The sequence below is a fragment of the Coturnix japonica genome, chromosome 5 (genome assembly GCF_001577835.2).
Source record: "Coturnix japonica isolate 7356 chromosome 5, Coturnix japonica 2.1, whole genome shotgun sequence".
Classification (NCBI taxonomy): Eukaryota; Metazoa; Chordata; class Aves; order Galliformes; family Phasianidae; genus Coturnix; species Coturnix japonica.
In genome coordinates this window covers 53,340,590-53,358,953 of record NC_029520.1, presented here as the reverse complement: position 1 = coordinate 53,358,953, position 18,364 = coordinate 53,340,590, and the positions used below count along the sequence as shown (strand labels likewise).

General features: G+C 49.3%; 2 protein-coding genes across 6 annotated transcripts in view; one reads left to right on the top strand and one right to left on the bottom strand.

Annotated features, from left to right (window-relative positions):
• Positions 1-18,364, top strand: part of FANCM (FA complementation group M) — a 52,828-nt gene that overhangs the window by 3,357 nt on the left and 31,107 nt on the right. For all 5 annotated transcript variants that reach the window (XM_015865899.2, XM_015865898.2, XM_015865897.2 and 2 more), the window contains exons 5-8: positions 14,929-15,060; positions 15,512-15,644; positions 17,051-17,179; positions 17,669-17,770. In XM_015865899.2, coding sequence (XP_015721385.1) covers positions 14,929-15,060; positions 15,512-15,644; positions 17,051-17,179; positions 17,669-17,770 — 496 coding nt within the window. The remainder of the gene's footprint in view (positions 1-14,928; positions 15,061-15,511; positions 15,645-17,050; positions 17,180-17,668; positions 17,771-18,364) is intronic.
• Positions 106-9,645, bottom strand: LOC107315490 (heme-binding protein 2-like). The gene is made up of 5 exons (XM_015865914.2): positions 9,400-9,645; positions 4,739-4,830; positions 3,536-3,677; positions 3,120-3,303; positions 106-2,736 (listed from the first exon to the last, which is right to left on the bottom strand). The coding sequence occupies exons 1-5, from the start codon at positions 9,626-9,628 to the stop codon at positions 2,565-2,567; spliced, it is 819 nt and encodes a 272-aa protein (XP_015721400.1). The 5' UTR covers positions 9,629-9,645; the 3' UTR covers positions 106-2,564.

Genomic DNA, 18,364 nt, shown 5'->3' with positions numbered 1-18,364 from the left:
GGAAACATGGCAGCAAAGAGACAGTGACACACTGAGCTCTGAAATCAGTGCCAACAAAGGCGAGAATCTGCGTGGCACAAAAGTGAACCCCAAGGATGCTCTGCACACAGTGAAATCATTGCCTTTACTTTGAGAAATGGTAACAGTAAACAGGACAACACGGAAGTGAAAATAAAGGGCAGTGTAGAACAGCGGAGCTTGCTGATGCTTATAGTTGTGTACATGCAGTAAGCACGGCCCTGAGTGTCACAAAGCTGGGACAGGCGGTGTAGGCACTAGCGCTGGTTTGCAAAGTACACGGTATGTGGGACAGTGTTTGTTAAGGCTACAGCGTTTAACCTGCCAGGAGCTGGGGAGGCCTGTGTCCTATCTCCTTGAATAGCAGAAATCAAATACTTCAAATGAGAAATGGAAGTACTTTCACAGCTTACAGAGCGGAGCTGCAGGTGGGTAACGCAGTGCTTGTTCCAGTAACGGTTAGGAGCTGGTGTGGGAATTGAAGCAGATCCATCTGAGTCCCTGGATGTCATGGGTTATAACCCCCCTGGCCTTCAGGGAGTGACTATGGGGCTGGCCTCGTGGTAATTAGCAAACACAGCTCTGTGCTGTGCCTGGAGGGCTGGTTACAGCCGTTCTCCATAGCCGTGCTCCATAGCCATGCTCCATAGCCGTGCTCCATAGCCGTGCTCCATAGCCGTGCTCCATAGCTGTGTTGTGCATCTTCAGAGATAGGATCTGTTGGTTCTTTCTCAGCAGCAGAAGCAGCCTAACCTAAGTCAGCATCATTGCTACCCCAGAATTCACTGCTTTACACTGAACAACACTGAGCACTCGCTGCAGATACTGCCGGCACTCGGCCAGCTCTGTGTGTGTGTGACGTACCCACACGTAGCTGAGCCACACAATGTTTTGATGAGTCACCTATGGAAAGAGCCAGGATACAGCACACAAAAGGCATTTAAAGGACAGACTATGTACAAAGCGATGCTGTCTGGTGAGAGGACCGGCTGCTCCTGGCAGGTACGTGGTGCCTGATGTGCCAGGATCACTTCTGCCAATGGCAAAATTGGACTTGACAAATCTTGTCCAAGTTGGAAATGTGGTTTTTTATTTGCTGTGTTGTTGGGGTGGGAGGGAAAAAGAAAGGAGTGAGAGGAGCAGAACTTCTCCTTTCACACCTCCATGGGCACTACGCTCAGCTCAGCTTTAGAAGGGTTGTTTCCCATTAGTTTGTTGGCTTCCAGCAGGGGCTGTGGGGGTGGTGTTATCCCAGAAGCCCTTCAGCCCCTCCTGAGCTGCCAGCGCTGCACACACCAGCACCGGGTGTCACAGCTGGAGAACACAAAGCTCCCCGTGAAGCATAACCCTGGTAACTGATAAATAACCCTGGTGACAGGCTTCATTAAATTCTGTATGAAAAGATACTCATTAAGTCCTACATTCAGTTATCAGGGAAGGGGAGACATTAAGGAGGGATTTCTGAGAGCAAAGCTGTTTGCCAACCCAATGCCAAAGTGTCAGGTGCTGTAGGTGCAGGTGCAGCCCCACACGCAGCTCAGCAGCTGGATGTTATGGGGGTGCTCAGCTGTGTCTGCTGCAGGAGCTGCCGTAAGGACACGGCTGAAGGAAACAAGCTGCAATGTGGGGAGTCAGCAGTCAGGGAGGGACGGTCACAGTGAGGGTGGTTGGGAGCTGGGGCAGCCCAGCTGGGAGGGATGCTCTGACCGACTGTGTAGGGCCCAGAGCTGCTGTGCCAGGGGGCACTTCTGGCTGAGCTGGTTGTGCTGGGCCTGAACCTTGGTGGTACTGCTGGGAGATGTGGGCAGCCAACAGATGGCTTCAGCAGCGTTCCACAGAGACTAAAGGGAAAAGTGCTCAGAAAAAGAATTGAGAGTGACCACTTTCTATTTAGGAATGCCAGTGATGGCCATGGGGCTGCTATGTGTGTCAGTGAGGTGAAGTGTAACTTTTCCCCTCACATTTCAGTAGCATTAGTGCTGTTCTGCCTGTTTGGTCTCCTCTGGAGGTTAAAGTGACTTTGGTAGGATGCTTTTGAGGTAAGCACTGAGAGCCTCTGCTGCACAGGAGGTGGGAGCAGGACTGGTCAGCTGGCTGGGCCTCGCGCCTGGTCTGGTCCCAGTGGCCTAAACCTGAGCAGCCTCTTTAGAAATGAAGGTGTTTGTGTTTCAGGAGGTGGGTTTGCTGTTGTGCTGTGTCCTGCTGGCAGCGGCTGCAGCTGGTGCTGGGGATCTGCCCTAGGGGCTGGGCTGGGGGGGCTCTGTCTCCCTTATCCAACAGAGGGATAAAATAAATAAGGTGAACCCCTCTGTGTGGTGCTAAAAATCTCTGTGGAGGTTGTTGAGATGCTGTAGGAGCTGCGGTAGGAAATGGTGTCGGTGTGAGGCGGTACCTCTGTGTGCTCACTGAGCTGCACTGATTGCCGTGCTGTGCTGACAGCCACCGCTCCGTGGTGCCTGGGGTCTCACACCCAGCCCTGCCCCGGGTGGGGATGTGGCAGCGGGTCAGGGCTGGTTCTGGGGGGGCTGAGCAGCAGGAGCTGGAGGCTACGGCCTCTGCAGGAACCAGATCTCGTTGTGTCTGTTGGCAGCAGCGGGGTTTGTGTACCCGGCGATGATGAACGTGTCCTGCAGGCACAGCTCGGGGCTCTCCAGGATTTCTGCCAGCAGGTTGATTTCTCTCATGATGGAGTCCTCGTTGGTGATCCCTCGGAAGCTCCTGTAACGAGCAACTTCGTATCAGGTTCTTTCTTACACTCTGCAGCTCTAACAGAGCCTGGAAGTGTCACCTTCTCTTTTAAACTATTTGGTCGTGATTCACAAGTGACACTGACTGGTTGAGCTCAGACAGGTCACAGATTTCTTAGCTCAGCACATTGAGCGATAGGCTGCATGGTTTGTCCCAGCCACACAGAACGCTGTGTGCTGTCAGAAGCAGTTAAGCCTTATGTTTACATGCATCGCCCCCCAGGTGTGTTGGTAGCTGTTATTCACTGAGTGCCCTCGTTTTGCACAGTGAGCAGCTTTAAAAAGGTACTGAAGGTCATGTTTTGAGTTCGTTAGCTTTAAGAATTTGGTTTGAAAAGCAAAAACCTTTCTTACCTACTATAAACAATAGTAGAAGGCCATTCCTCAATGATGATGTCGGAGTCAAAAGGGTGAGGTGGCTGATCCTGCAGCACCTCGGGCAGGTAGTAGGCGACCGTCACCGCCTGCCTCATCTCCGACTGCGACTCGTTGGTGTGCACGATGGTCACAATGGGGATGGTTATCCCCAGGTACAGCCCTGAGGAGACACGGACGGCTTTTAGAAGGTGCAGCTTGTACCTCGATTTGCAAATATGCAGTAATGAGTGAGCACTCCTATCTTCATACATGATTTCACTTTACGACTTCCCCCCGCTTTGGGATGGTTGTGTTTATCTTGCATATTGCTCGTGTTTCATGTATTTAACAGGGAGGAGCCAACGTGCAAATGTACTGCTTATACTGTGATGTAGGATTGTGGCACCAATTACCTGAGGAGTTCTGCTCACAGATGTACCTCATGAGCTTCATGAAGCCCAGGCAGATGCTCTGCTCGTACTGCTTCTCCTTCATCTTTATGCAGGCCCACTTGGCCTTCCCGTACTGACGCTTTTCGTAGAGCAGGTCTCCGAGCTGCAAGAACAGGAGGAAAATTGTTTGGTGTTGGAAGTTCACTAATGTAAAAACACACAAGCAAATAGAAGTCATAAAGTCGTACATTATTCAGTAGCTTGATTATAAGGAAACACTGTTCTTTAGAGAATAGCAAGCACAAGGAATGATTGGAAGGGTCATTTCCTGCTGTCACTGAAACGGTCTCGAAAGGAACATGTAAAGTTCAGTCCTTCCTCCTGTCAGTCAGGAGGGGATGCAGCAATGAGCACAGACCGGGATCTCTTGGCAGACTCACAGGTGGCTCCTCTTTACAAACCTGCCAGCTCAGGAGCTTGTGATGTTGAGTGTTTCTTACAGCAGTACTGACACTGCTACGAGCACATCATCGCAGTGTAAATGCAAAGCGTAAGGGAAGTGTAAAATGCAGGCTGTGATGGGAGCCCTGAGCTGGTTTGATGAAATACAGTCCAGTGGTGATATTTGTAAGTGTGAATTCTGTGTGTCTGTTTAAAGTCTGTGTGACAGGAAATCTGATCAGGGAAGGTTTGTTGGTGTGTCATTTGCCCACTGTGTGGGGATCAGTTTGGAGGTTTCATTGGATATGAGCTGGCTGTGAGGACACGGATTTACAAGTTGATGTTCTCTTTGACAATGAGCATCACACAGAACTCCAGCTTTCATTCCCATTCGGATTCCAACCTCTGCTGAGGACCCTTTGCTGGCGTTTTGTTACCGCAGTTGTAAAGTGTCAGGTGTGTTATTTTAGATGGAGAAGATGCTGCGTTTGTTCTGAGTGACAAAACAGGAGGGTTTTATGTTAAATTAATTCTGCGGTGTCACAAGGGCTGCGGTGCCTCTCTGTGCTCTGCCATTCCTGCTGATTTCCAGCTCACACAAATAGGAAAGTTCACGGTGACAGGTTAAGAATGGAGTGCAGTTACCTGAATATAACGCTTTGCACATACAGCACCCCAAATCCTGAGCAGGTCACAGTGTTATAAAGGAACATGTCTTGGGAGTCTGGGATTGGATCCTGCCAAGTCAGTTACAAAGAGCTGGGAGCAGAGGGGTACCGGTACCTTTTCTTTGCGCTGGATGAGGGTGAATGGGATGCTCTGCCTCTCCTGGGGGCTGTTGTTTCGGGTCAGCTGCTGGATGGGCTCTGCCATATCTGCAACAAAACACAGCATTGCCTGTTTTAGATGTGAAGCTGCAGAGACAGCAGCAGAACATTTCATGCTGCCTTCTGTCAGTTGAATGGGAGCAGACTCAGTGCTTTCACATCACCAGGCACAGGCAGCAGCTTTTGCCCGTGTGCTGTATGTTACAGCTGTGTCTCCTGGGGGTTTGGCAGTGCCCACTCTGGCTCTGTGCAGGTGGTGCTGCCCATTCTAGCAAATCCTTCAGTGCTGGATGTGTTCGCATGAAAAAGTAAGTTGTGTCAGCTGCTCTTGTTTGCAAATGCAAGGTATTTGTAATGCAAGCGCTGTTAAGGCTGCACAGCTGGGAGGGTTTGGGTGCTAAGGGGCTGCACAGGTTGTCCAGCGAGGTGCTGGTGTCCCATCCCTGCAGACAGCCAAAGTCAGGGATGGGCTGTGAGCACTGATGGAGCTGTGGGTGTCCCTGTGCATTGCAGGGAGTTGGACCAGGGGCCCTTGAAGGGTCCTTTCCAACTCACAGCATTCTGTGATTCTGTACATCAGCACAGGGCACCAGGGGGTACAGTGAGTGCAAAGGGTGCTGAGAGCAGCCCATGGGCCAGGTGGGATGGAAGTGCATTGCTCCCACCACAGCTATGGGCAGGATGCGGTGACGGGGAACAGGAAGCAGACAGACGTTGGCACAGGAAATTCTGACTGTGTATGTAAAGAAAAGGCAGTGATCAAAGGGTCCTGGGTACGTTAGGGAACAACTGCCCTTGGGAAACTGCAAAGATGGACAACTCTTAAGGTGTTTGTTTCTTTAAAAGCGCTGAAAGTGCAGATAAGGGAGAGGAAAAGCGTCCTGTTAAATTAGAGAATGAGCAAAACTGAAATTCCTCAGTGCGTCCTTCAATGCATCATCTCAAGATGGGATTGTTTAACAAAGGAACTAGAATAGAACTTCTCTGTGTGTGCTGAGCTGACTTGAGTTCTTTCTGGTACATAATAGTTTTATCATAGAATCATTCAGGTTGGAAAAGACCAAGTTCCAGCAAAGTGAAGTACAGCAGCAAGGTGGGAGTGGAGCAAAGCAGCTGTGTTAATCATTATACTGCCCAGCTAAGGAAGGAGGAGCTACGAGATATGGTTTAGAGGCTTGTGGTAGCGTTGGCAATAGGAGGTTGGTTGGAGTAGATGATCTTGCAGGCCTTTTCCAGCCTTGTGTTTCTATGATTCTTAGCTCACGTGGCTAGTGTTAATACCAGCACATCCTTGTGCTTCTGTTCCCCTGTGGTTTTGCGGTTTAAATGTGGCTGGGGTGAGTGTATTTGTGTTTGCCTCTGGCTGCAGTTGGTAAATAGGCTGTGGCCAACCCTCATAGGCAGCTTCAGCAGCTCTGGCTGTAGGGTCACCAAAGGAGCCGCTCCCTTCTATCTCCAAGCTGAGGCAATACAAGCATTTGTGCGCTTGGGCAGGGGTTAAGAAACTCCATTTTCCTCTACAGTGTTTGTGAGTTTGTGCCGTGCGTCCCCATGGTGTCAGACACAGGTGTGCAAAGGAATGGAAGTTTCAACTGAAGGTCCCTTCTTTTGTGTGCTCCAAATGCCCCGGTGCCTTCAGCAGGGAGCTGGGGCACAGAGCTGCAGGGAGGGGAGGGTTAAGGAGCAGAGGAATTAACTGAGCCTGTGTCACTCAGTAAATCTGGAGCTGAGCTGGAAATCAAACCTACATGTCCTGGCTCTCAGTGCAGGGCCCTACGGCTGTTTGGAGCAGTAAAGACCCTATTAACAATGAGCAGAAAGACACTAATTTTAAACCTGTTTTTGTAAATGTCATTAGGAAATAAATTTAAAATGCAGTTAATGACATTTAAAGTTGATCTCCTTGAGTGCTAAGGGAAAAAATAGCACATTAGGCTTTAGCTCTGGATTTGTAGAGTGACGAATTAGAAGATATTTTAGGGCCCTGGAAACCTTGACTCTGTTTCTGATTCTTCCACTGCTAAATGTGATCAGATTCTTTCCTGCATGTTAACATATGGGATAAGTTCCAACCAATGGAAGTCCCTTCATTCCACAGCTCCATGCCCACCAGCACTGTGCAGTGAGCACAGTAAACACAGCCCTGCACAGCACCCAGCTTACATGGCTCAGAGCAAGGGAGCTGCTGTGGATACAAACACTCTCTCAGTCCAGGCTTGGGCACCTGGATCCTGGCGTGACAAAAGGAGGCAATGATAACGAGTTGTAGCAGTGCACCTGGGGAAGGCTTGGCTTAATTACATTTTACAATTGTAAATTAGTTATGAAATAATTGTATCACAACCTATGGGTAGGTATTGTGAAAGAGGCAGATCTTTACTAAGGGCTTTCTGTAGGTGATGCACACTTGACAGCAGCCCCGTCCTTCTTTCCTTCCCTCCCCAGTGGTCCCTCCCCTGCATGCCCAGCAGCCTCCTACCCACAGAGACGTGCTACTGCCCATTGACATAACCTCAGCATGGGGAGCGTATTGGAACTGATGGAAAACCACGTGCAAGTCAATATCTGAAGCTTGATCTGGAGCCAGGGCGCTCAGTTCAGAGCGTGCTGCTTTGTGTGCTGCGTATCTTTAGATATCCCAACACCACGGCAGGTGGATGTTTTTCATGCTTAACAGCTCTCTTGTTAATCTTGCGTTGAGGTTATAATTGAGAAATGGGAAGGAAGTGCTGCAGCATGTTTTCTGCTTCTGCTGGGAGCAGATAACGTGGAGTTCCCAAGCCAGGAAAGCTGTATTGCACCATCCTACACCTGTACTTTCCTTTTGGCTGCAGGGTTTGGCACAGGCTGCTCAGTCACACCACGGCATTACTGTGGTCTTGCTAACATTAACAAATTGAAATGTCAGTCCTAGAAGCGTGGTGCTCAAATCTCTCAGTGTCTGATGCCTGTAGGAGGCTGATGGTGCTCTGTAACCCTTACGAGGTGCTAACAAAAGCTACGAGCAAGACATCTTTCTGCAAGGCATGTTGTCACCATGCAGCAGGGTGCCGAGCTTGCAGCAGCCCTGAACCACGGTCACAGGAGCAGTTTTGCTTATTTCACAGGCTTTACCACTAGGCTACAGCAGCACATGCTCTGCTGTTAAGATTGCAGTGCCCTGGCTGCACAGCTACCACCAGCAGCAAATAACTCCTGTATTTTTGTGTGTTGTGGCATCAGCTGCTTGGTGGAGCAGTGGGTTTGTCTTCACAGAGAGCCATCCTTGTTCCCCCTGGACTCCCAAGGCTGGGGGTGCTCCTGCTGACTGCATGCTGCCCTGGGGATAGCGGCTCCCCTGTACTTGGAGCAGAGCTGTGAGCTGATCTGATGAGCTCTATCTGCCAGGTGAGGTGCAGCCCACCCTGACAGCCCAGGCAGGAGCTGGAGGAAGCCCCTCTGCCCTGCTCTGTGTGATACCTGCTTCATGTTAGGAAGCAAACCTTTAATAGGAGAGTAACAAAACATGGCAACGTGGTACTTTGGGCATATGCACTGCTTTTGACTTTTTAAATACAGGACGAGGGGAAACGGCTTCAAACTGTAGCAGGGTAGATTTAGCCTGGATATTAGGAAGGAATTTGTCACCGTGAGGGTGGTGAGGCTGGAACAAGTTACTCAGTGAGGCTGTGGATGCCCCTTCCTTGGGAGCTGTGAGGGCCGGGCTGGATGGGGCTGTGAGCAGCCTGGGCTGTGCCGAGGTGTCCCTGCCTACAGCAGGGAGTGGGAGCGAGATGGTCTTAAAGGCCCTTTCCAGCCCAAACCTTTCTATGATTATCTGAACTCGATACCCTAAGGACCCCTCAGTGAGAGCTGGAGCCCAGGGCTGCCCTGCTGCTGCTGTGCACTCAGAGCTCCTCAGCCAGGCTCAGGGTGTCCTGGTGCCCAAGGAGACAGTTCTCCTTGTTCAGGCATCAGAAAGGTAACATGGAATTTGTTGGAGTGACTCGATAAGGGAGAAAACGAGCTTATGTCCTCTGTGCTGGAATAAAGGAGTTCCTAGGGAATGCTGGTTCCTTTTAGCAGTACTTGGCGCAGTCTCTTTGGGGCTGGCTGCCTCCCCCTCTCTGCAGGCTCCTTACAAGCCCAGCAGTAGCATCACTGTGTGCAGGGGCAGATCCCTGCTCGGTATCACTGTGTGCAGGGGCAGATCCCTGCTCGGTATCACTGTGTGCAGGGGCAGCTCGTGCTCACGGAGCTGTGCAGTGTGCTGCAGCGTCCCTCATTTCCTATGTGCTCAACATGCAACGTGTAGAACTTCTCATTGGGGCAGAGCTGGCCGGCTTGCTGTCAAAAAGCCAATTCCAGCCTTTAGTTCCTTAAAGCTGGAACCTTAAGTCTGCTCACGTGTAAAGCAGACGAGCCGTGCTGTGCTAACACAGCCGTCACGGAGTTATTTGCGTTGGCCCTTCGGACCGAGCGATTCCGCGGTCCTGTATTTCGGGGGCAGCCGATGTGACTCGCAATGACGGCTGTCAGCCCCCATCGGCTCCAATGAGCCGGATCGTGTATCAGAATGCGAACGGTGTGAGACCCGACCGCAGCGCGTCCCCCCGGCCCGCGATCGGCCGCCCTTACCGCGGGGCACGTCCACCTGGTGCCCCCTGCCCACGCTCTGCCAGTAGCTCAGCAGCCGCTCCTGCTCCTCGTCGTCCATGCGCTCGGCCGCCTCCTCCTCCAGGCTGCTGCCGTGGCTGTGATACGCCGAGTCGGGGCTCTCCTCCGCCATCCCGTCCAGCTCCTCCAGCGTGATGGCGGCCGGGCCGCTCGGCTCCGCGCCGCTCATGCGGCACCCGCCGGTCTCCATCGTGCCGGGCTGAGCCGAGACGGGCAGAGCCGCTTTATCAAGGGATCCGAGGGGGCGGGAGCGAGGGGCGGGCACGGGGACGGCATCCAGGTGTGTGTGTGTGTGTATGTGTGTGCATGTATCTGTGTGTGTGCATCTATCTGTGTGTACGTGTGTGCAGGGCACAGCTCCAGCCCTGCCGTCCCGCAGTGCACACACAGCAGCTCCCTTAGCCCTGCCTGCTGCTGCCAGCTCTGCGCGGTGCAGACCATGGGGGTGTTTGCATTTCATGTGCTCTGGGTTTCTGACCGAGGTTCACCTTCCCAGTGCTGCTCCTCTCCCATCTCCCTTTCCTTGCTCCTTCCTTTCTCCCAGCTCCTTTCCCTTCTGTTCCTTTTTGCTCCTTTCCTTTCACAGCTCTTTTCCATTTCCAGCTCCTCTCTTTCCTGTCTGCTTTCCTCCCCCTTCCCAACTCCTTCCCTTGCAGCTGATGGAAGCTGGCTGCATGCACAACCTGGGAGTCGGTTTGTTGTTGAACATCCAGCTGCATGGTGCTGTGAATAGAGACAGGAGCTCCTCGGGATGTGCAGGGCTGGCCCAGGGCTGGCCCTGACTGTGCAGTGCAGGGAGCGTGCGGCTCTGCTTGTAGCTGCCTGTCTTTGGCTCCCAATGTTAATGAGATGTAACAGTTGGAATCCTGTGTCCCAGGCACCAAGGGGAAGCCATGGGGCTTTTCTTTAAGGACAGGGATCTCTCCCACGCACTGCTGAGATGCCTGTGGGAGAAGGAGAACATGGGTTGGGGATGTAGCTGTTGTGTCTGAGATGTGACAGTTCTCCCTCCCAGGCTCGGTTACCTGTTCCAACAAAGCATTAAGTGCCCGAGGAGCAGGAGATGTGCAGGTCCCAACAGATCAGTTCGGTGCTATGCTCCTTCTATCAGCCAGGGGTGGCCAACCAAGATGGGTTGTCTCCTTGTATCATGCCATGACACCTTACGGCCTTGCTTGGTGATCTGATTCCATGGTCAGCTCCTGATGTCAGTCACAGCATTCGTGGAGCTGAGTTGTGGCACTTATCAGACTTAGTTAATCAAGGCATTCCTACATGGGGCAGCTGCTCGGCTGCAGGTGTGTATCATGGAACAAGACACTGTATGAATGATCCACATCACAGGTAACACCTTGAGCGATGCTTCGTTATGGTACAAGCACCAACTTCACTTGTGTGGGCAGGAAATTTCTGCATGGTTTGGCCAGTTGAATTACTATAATGTAATCATGGCACCTCAGCTGGCTGCTCAGTGCTCTGACATGGGCCGACTTCTGGGGCTGGTGTGCGGAGGCTCCTCCTCAGCTTCCCCTGCAGGAATAATTCTGATGCTTTGTAAAGGAAAACAGTTCCGACCCTTGTTCAGGCATCATCTGGAGGGTAAGTGGCTGCTCCGAGAGAAAGGCTGATAGGAATTGAAGGTCCTCCTTCACAGATCTGCTCTTGGTTTATTTCATTTGGTTTTATTTTGTGATGTGCCTGGTAGTTTAGTGCAAGAGGCTGCCTGGCAGTGCTGATGATGTGCCGTGGGCTGTGTCTGGAGCTGTTACAGCACAGGGCTGTTCCTGGAGCTGAGCAGAGCACACTGTTGTTTGGGTGGGTCTTTGTGCTTATTTCTTCCCGCAGCTGCTGGTTTTTGGTGGATTGTTAGTGCTGCATTCCGGGTGTTTTCCCCACAGGTTGTTTCTTTGTGTTCACAAGAACAAATATTCATCCTTGCAGATTGAGGATGCAAAGCAAAGCATTCTCAGCAAGGTGCTTCGTTCTGTCCTGGAGAGGAGAAGGCTCTGGGGGAGACCCCATTGCGGCCTTCTGAGATTAAAAGGGAGATTAAAAGGAGAGAGATCAGCATTTTATGTGGGCAGATAGTGATAGGGCAACGGGTTTTACACTAAAGGAAGAGAGGTTGAGACTAGATGTCAGTGGAGGTTTTCACTGGGAGGATGGTGAGGAGCTGCCACAGCTGCCCAGAGAGGCTGAGGGTGCCCCATCCCTGGAGGTGTTTGAGGCCAGGTTGGATGGGCCCTGGGCAGTGTGATCTGGTACTTGATCCCGTGGCTGGGAACACTGCACACAGCAGTGGGGTTGGAACTTGATGATCCTCGAGGTCCCTTCCAACCCAAGCCGTTCTGTGATGTTATGAATTAGCATCAACGTGACAAGGAAACTTTGAGAGGAATAAAGATGCTTTATCTGTTGATTGGTATCAGTTTTGGAGAACCAGGAGATGGTCTTACAAACACCATTCCCTTCTGTGTCCCTGTTTCTGTTTTGAGGGAGTTAGGAATATGTCGGCACGAAGCTCATGTGTAACAGCACCCTTCACCCTTACAGTTAAGGATTACCTGTTTGTCACAGCACTGAGATACACAGGGAGAGTAACTCAGACTGAGCACCAGCTCCTTCCTCAGCCATCTTGTGTTGCAGCCCCACACGTTTTTATGTTAATAACTGCCTCCTTCTCTCGGTTGACGAGCAGTTCTTCTGATCTGGGAGGTTTCACCATACATGTCAGTGAGCTGTTCTGTGTACAAGAAGGAGCTCGGTGCTCCCTGCAGCTGGTGAGCAGTGTGTGAGCTCTGTCTCCCCACCATGGAGCTCAGTGCTGGTGGCATCCCTGGGCTCTTCCACTTGAAGCTGACTTATTTGCAGAGCTGGTGCACAGTTCCCACTGGAACTGTTGGGGATGGTAGGGTTGCCCCTTCCAAGGCAGCACACTTTGTTAAACACAAAGCTCTGCATCACACCTCGCAGCCTCGTGTCCTCGCATATCAGTTCTGTGCATGGCACGGCATGGTTAGAGGTGCCGTGGCACACTGTGTGCTGGAGCTGGGAAGGTTCTTGTTCTGCCAAAACCTTTCTGTTCTTGGCAGTTTTAGTGCAGCAGGGGTAGCTTCACCAGATGCCTTGTATACACCGGCAGTAAATCTGTCAGCTGTTTTAATTGCATTTAGCAAGCTAGAAAAAGTCATTGGTCCTGGCAAGAAATTCATCTAAACAAATGTAATGTAACATGTCAGTGTTTTGGAAAGGTTCGGGAGACCTAATCCAGGAGTATTATCTTTTCAATTAGAAATAAAGGTAGGGAGACCAGATAAAAGTAATCACTCTGAGTAGTGCTTGTTTCTGTATCTCTTCTAAGTAGGTTATGTTTACTGTTCCTGTTAGTTTTGAAGCTCCAGGTGCCTGGATCCCGCTGTCTTTTGTAATAGCCTTCCTTGGTTTGTTTTGCAGAAGATGATTAAATTGGACACTGAGCAAACAGTGCCAACGTGATTTTCTTGCATGTTATAAACCAGGTCAAGAGAGGAAACACAGAAATACAAGTAATTGGGAATTAAAAAACAAAAATGTTATGCAACAAAAGTAACAAAAATAAAAAGGAAATAACAGACCGGAGCAGAGATATTACGCTCATGTGGGCTTCAATTTTTAATTAGAGCATTAATTTCTTTTCTAAATAAATATTTTCATGACAAGTTCTGAAGTTACAACTCTTCGGACTAAAACAAGTGCCATAAATTAATGCCTTGTGCGTTCAGGTTTCTGGGTGGCTGTGTGTGCACCTCAGTACACAGAGGACATTGAGGTGCTGTAGCAGATCTAAAAAAGGACAAGGTTTATGAAGGGCTTGGAGAAAGTGGACTACGAGGGGAGGCTGAAGGAACTGGGGCTGTTTGGTCTGGGGAAAAGGAGGCTGAGGGGAGACCTGAGTGCTCTCTGCCAATACCTGAAAGGTGATTGCAGCAGGAGCGGGGCTGGGATCTGCTCAGTGGTGACAGGACGAGGGGAAACGGCCTCAAGCTGTGACAGGGTAAGTTTAGGTTGGGTATCAGGAAACACTTCTTTACAGAAGGGGCTGCTAAGCACTGGGATGGGCTGCACAGGGAGGTGGTTTTGTCACCATCCCTGGATGTGCTTAAAAACCATTTGCATGTAGTGCTCAGAGTGGAGGGCTGTTAGTGAGGGTTGGATGGTTGGGTTGTAGTTGGACTCGATGATCTTGAAGGTCTTTTCCAACCTGAGCAGTGCTGTGGTTCGATGCTGTCCCTGTAGGAAGGCCCAGGGCAGCCTGAGGTGCGCAGTGTTTGGAATTGAGGCTGTGTTTCTATTATTTCTCAGCAGCCTTTATCTGTTGTAATCCTCTTAGCTGCCGACTGCAGCGAGTTGTTTTTGAAGGAGCTGTGGGCCCGCAGCCAGCAGCGTGGAAATTCCCCAGCGCCGTGTTTTCTCACTTTAGCTTTTGCTTTCACAATTTTCCCTTCGCCCTATCAAAGTTCCCTGCGTGCTTTTTGTTTTGTGGGGATTAGTGCTGCTGGAGTTGGTGGTGGCAATCATTGCCTCTCCCTTTCCTTGGGATTTACCGCTTGGTGCCATGCGGGCACCATCCACGGAGCAAGGAGCTGAAGCAGCACCAAGCTGTGCCAACAACCACGGCAGCAGAGAGCGGTTAAACTAACTGCTGCTGCTTGACAGCGTACGGATAGTGCGGCTTTTCATAATATTTGTGCAACTTAATGGGCTCTGAAAACCCAGCATGGCATGAAATGCATGCGGAGGGTGAATGGAGCGTTGTTACTTAGTGCTTAAACATGCATCGCAGTTTTTGTGATGTAGTGCTCTGAGGTGATTTGGGATCTGCTCGCCAAGTGGGCTGATGGATTGTAAGTCATTCTGTAGAACAAATCTGATTACCCCAATTATTACAGAGTTAGTGCTCCCGCAAAGCTGAGTCTGTATAAATAAAGAAATAAAAAAAAGTCCTGACCACAGAAGGCTGAAAAACAAAGGGGAAAAACAAGATTATGGTGAGTTAGTTCAGGTCAGCTCCCTCGGTTCAGCAATGTGGAAAGCAGGTGCTTGTGATGTGTAAAAATAAGTTGCCTGCTGGCTGATGGAAGCAGGGCAGCCTGTGTGCTGGGCCACGCTGCTCAACACACACCTCCACCCTGGGCTGTCTGTCTGCTGGGGCTGGTTTTATGGGGGGCTGGTGTTGGCAGCAGGTGGAGGAGCTGCCATAGAGGGCACAGATCTTAGGGAGCTGCTCTGTGGTAGTTCTGCTGCTTGGAGCCTGGAGGTGCTGGCTGTGCCTGGTACAGGAACAGGTTGTGTTGACATCAGTACCACCTGGTTTTGAAAAATTCAGCAGTTCAAGTAAATGAAAGTACATGAGTGGCTTGAATCCTATTGCACAAGAGATGTAAAATAAAGCTGTGAAAGAGGCCAACCATCCTCATCCTCCACATGCCTTGTGCTGTGCTCTGTTTGCAGGTGCTAGAAGCGTTTGCCGGACGCCTGATCAAAATGGGAGTTTTATCCAGGCGGGACATCCCCAGCCTCACCAAGTACCAGGTCATCCTAGCGAGGGATCAGTACAGGAAAAACCCCTCCCCACAGAACATGGTAAGCATCATCCTTTACTTCATGTTGTTCAAGTAGTAAATGAAAGGCAATACTTTAGAGTTTATGAGGTTTCTTGGTGTATTTAAAGTTAGATTTCCAATGTAACGTTCTGTTCTCAGCTGGAATAAAACACACCTACTTGTTCCGCAGTTCTTGATTCTATCATGGGAGAGTTAAAGAGGAGAAGCGCTTCTGTGAACCGGAATGGTTTGGGAAGCTGTGCTGTGGTTTGTGATGACCAAAGTTACACTTTCCCCTCAAAATGAGGTTACTGCACCTCACGGAGGGCCCAGGTCTGAAGGCTTTGGCAGGCAGACACTCGCTGTGTGCTGTGCTGTCCTTTGGCTCTGTTGTTCAGATGCTCATCTCATATTTGTTATATGAATGGCAGCGTGATTCCTGCTGGTTATCATCTCCCTGATTTAATGGTGAGTCGGTTTTATTTTCACAGGGGATGCAGCAAGGCATAATTGAGGGAGATTTTGCACTTTGTATCAGTTTGTATCATGGTTACGAGCTGCTGCAGCAAATGGGAACACGATCGTTATTCATCTACCTTTGTGGCATTATGGATGGATCGAAAGGTGAGCAGTCTCCAGAAGCGTCCTTCCTTTGTTCCCTTTGCTCCTCAATTAATTTACCTCCTCTGTCTTGCTAGCTTTGTACAAATCAATTCATATAATGAGTGGGTTGCAAGGCTGGTAGGTGTTTGTTTTTCCCTTTGACCCTATGGGAATTGCATTAACCCAGTGCTACAGATAGAGTAAATTTGGGGAAGCAAATGTGCACGTGTGGCAGTGATTTTGGAAAAAAAACAAATAAGGCACCAAGAGAGCATCAATTAAGTAAGTGGCAACAATATCTCAGGAGAGGCAAAGTGTTGAGCAACTTAAACCAAGAAATTGCCTGGTAAAGCATTTCCTCCAATATTGAGCTCCCCCCATAGCAAATGTACTTAAAATGTATGCATGATTCGGGCACCTTTGCAAGAAGATTACAAATGTGAGCACATCACACTAGAACTGGTGTCCCAGCTGTGCGGGATCTGTGCAGAGATGAAGCTGCAGCTGGTTTGGTACTGACAGCTCTGCTGGGGGGAGACATTTCCACCTGGCAGCATCAAAGTGCAGGTTGTGTCAGGGAGGGGCTGGTGTCGGCTGTGCACAGTGCTCCATGGTCAGGCTCTGTGGTCCTTGCTTCGTTCTTGTTTGCATGTGTGTCATCTGGCCATTAACTTGGGATAGCTTAGACAGAGCACTGTGTCTGAACCAAATGTGTGCAGTGCCTATCACATACGATGGGATGTCTGTACAACGTGTATTTATGGTATGGATGTGCTAATATATTTTCTTGTGAATTTTATACTTCTGGCCTTCTTACAATTGATTTCAGGTTGTTGTTCTCTGATGATACAGAACTCTTGTTAGTGCTGGAGGGCATCTCATGTGCTTCCTCCATTCTTGGTCCCCTTAAATTCATGTCTGCTGTTAAAAGGTGACAGAGGGAAAGCATTTTTAGTACCTAGTTTTTCTGTTCTGGATTTGGTAGATTTGCTTTCTGATTTGAGTAGAACTGAATTCTTTTCTGCACTGTCAGAAGGTCGTTCCAGAAACGTGTTGGTTCATTAGTTTGTGGTCTGTTAGTTTGAGCTTTCAGACTAGGTTTCTTTTATGTCAATTAGTTAAAGAGGCCGCAGAACTTCTGGATGGCTTCCCTTGTGCTGAGTGGTTGAGGTAGAAGTTTTCAGTCTGCCCAGGGACTACAGGCTTCCGTTCCTACAAACCATTTTCATCTTTCAGTTCTCCAGCTGCATCTTCCCTGAGGAAATAAATACTGGCTCTACACAATGTTGGTTGCATTTCCTGAGCTAACTTGTGCTGCTTTGCTCTTGAAAGGAGTTCACTGCTTTTGAGAAGTTCACCTGTTGGACTGCAAAGATGAGGTTTGCTCTGGAGACTGAATGCTGAGGTGTTTTAACTTATTTACACAGGATTAACTCGTACAAAGAACGAACTTGGTCGCAATGAGGACTTCATGAGGCTGTACCAGCAGCTGGCAGACATGTTTTCAGACGTGTGTCAGACTTCAGCAAATGGAAATCCTCACAAGAGTAAATCAGGTCAGTATTTCCCCTTTTAGGGGCAGGATATTGACTTTCTGTTTGAAAGAAACCCTGAGTGTTTCTGCACAGTTTGTGGGTGCAGGAAGCTCTGCATTCTGATACACCTGGCTATAGCGTTCTTTATTTGAGATCACTTTCCCCAGACTTCTCCTGGTGTTTCCCATCTCTTGGTGGGTTTAACTAATGAGTTCCATGTTTGATGTTTTTAATTTCATTTAAAATAAAAGGTTAAAATATTGGTATTTGACTGTATGCATCTTGCAGTGTGACTGTGACACAACAGGTTTAAGGAACTGGATTTAACAAACACGTTTCTGTAAGTAGTTCAGTACAGTTTTTGTTCAGGTGAATGCAGTGAGTGTAGGCATCAGGCATCTGTGTGCCTGACACTGGAGAACTGCAACAGGACGGAATGAACTTCACTGAACCTTTATAGTTGTGGCTGTTTCATTTCTATCTCTAATTGCTTCATGTCTTTTTTTTCAGTGTCTGAAAGTAAAAAGGAGTTTATTTACAGTCATCCGAAATTAAAGAAATTGGAGGAAATAGTGATAGAGCACTTTGAGTCCCGGAGGAAGGGCGGTTCTGGTAAGTACTGACAGCTCAAACTAAAAGGAGTGAACGGTTGAAGGTGCTGACAGTGAACAGAAGAGCTGCTGATTGCATTTGTTTGGGTATTTCTTGTAGGCAGGGTGTGCTGGTGGATACTGTGCTAAATAAATGAATTGGCTGCAGTACTGTGCTCTAGATTGTGTTTCAATGTGAATTACCTGGTCTGTTGATGGATATTCATGAGAAATTTGATGAACTCAAATAGAGTATTGAAATGTGGTTAAAGTTCTTGAAGAGAGACAGCTTTGACTGTGACACAGTAGGAAAGATGCTGCTGTTGTTCTACTGCTGACACTTGTGCTCTAGGAGGTACCCCTATGTGTTTCAAAATAAAGTATTAAAAAGTGCAGTGTCTAAAAGACAAGTTTTGTCTCTGTGTAGCATTAAGAATATGTTTTTGGTTAAAGGTGCCTTGCTAAGAAACCCAATACAGGTGCATGTCTTTTTAACTTTGCTTTGAAGTAATGGTTATCTTTGCCATTGAGCTGGGAGATACAATGGATTGTGATGGCAGAACATTCGGAAGCTACAGAATAGGGGAGCAAGGGAAGGTTCTGAACCTTTCTACTG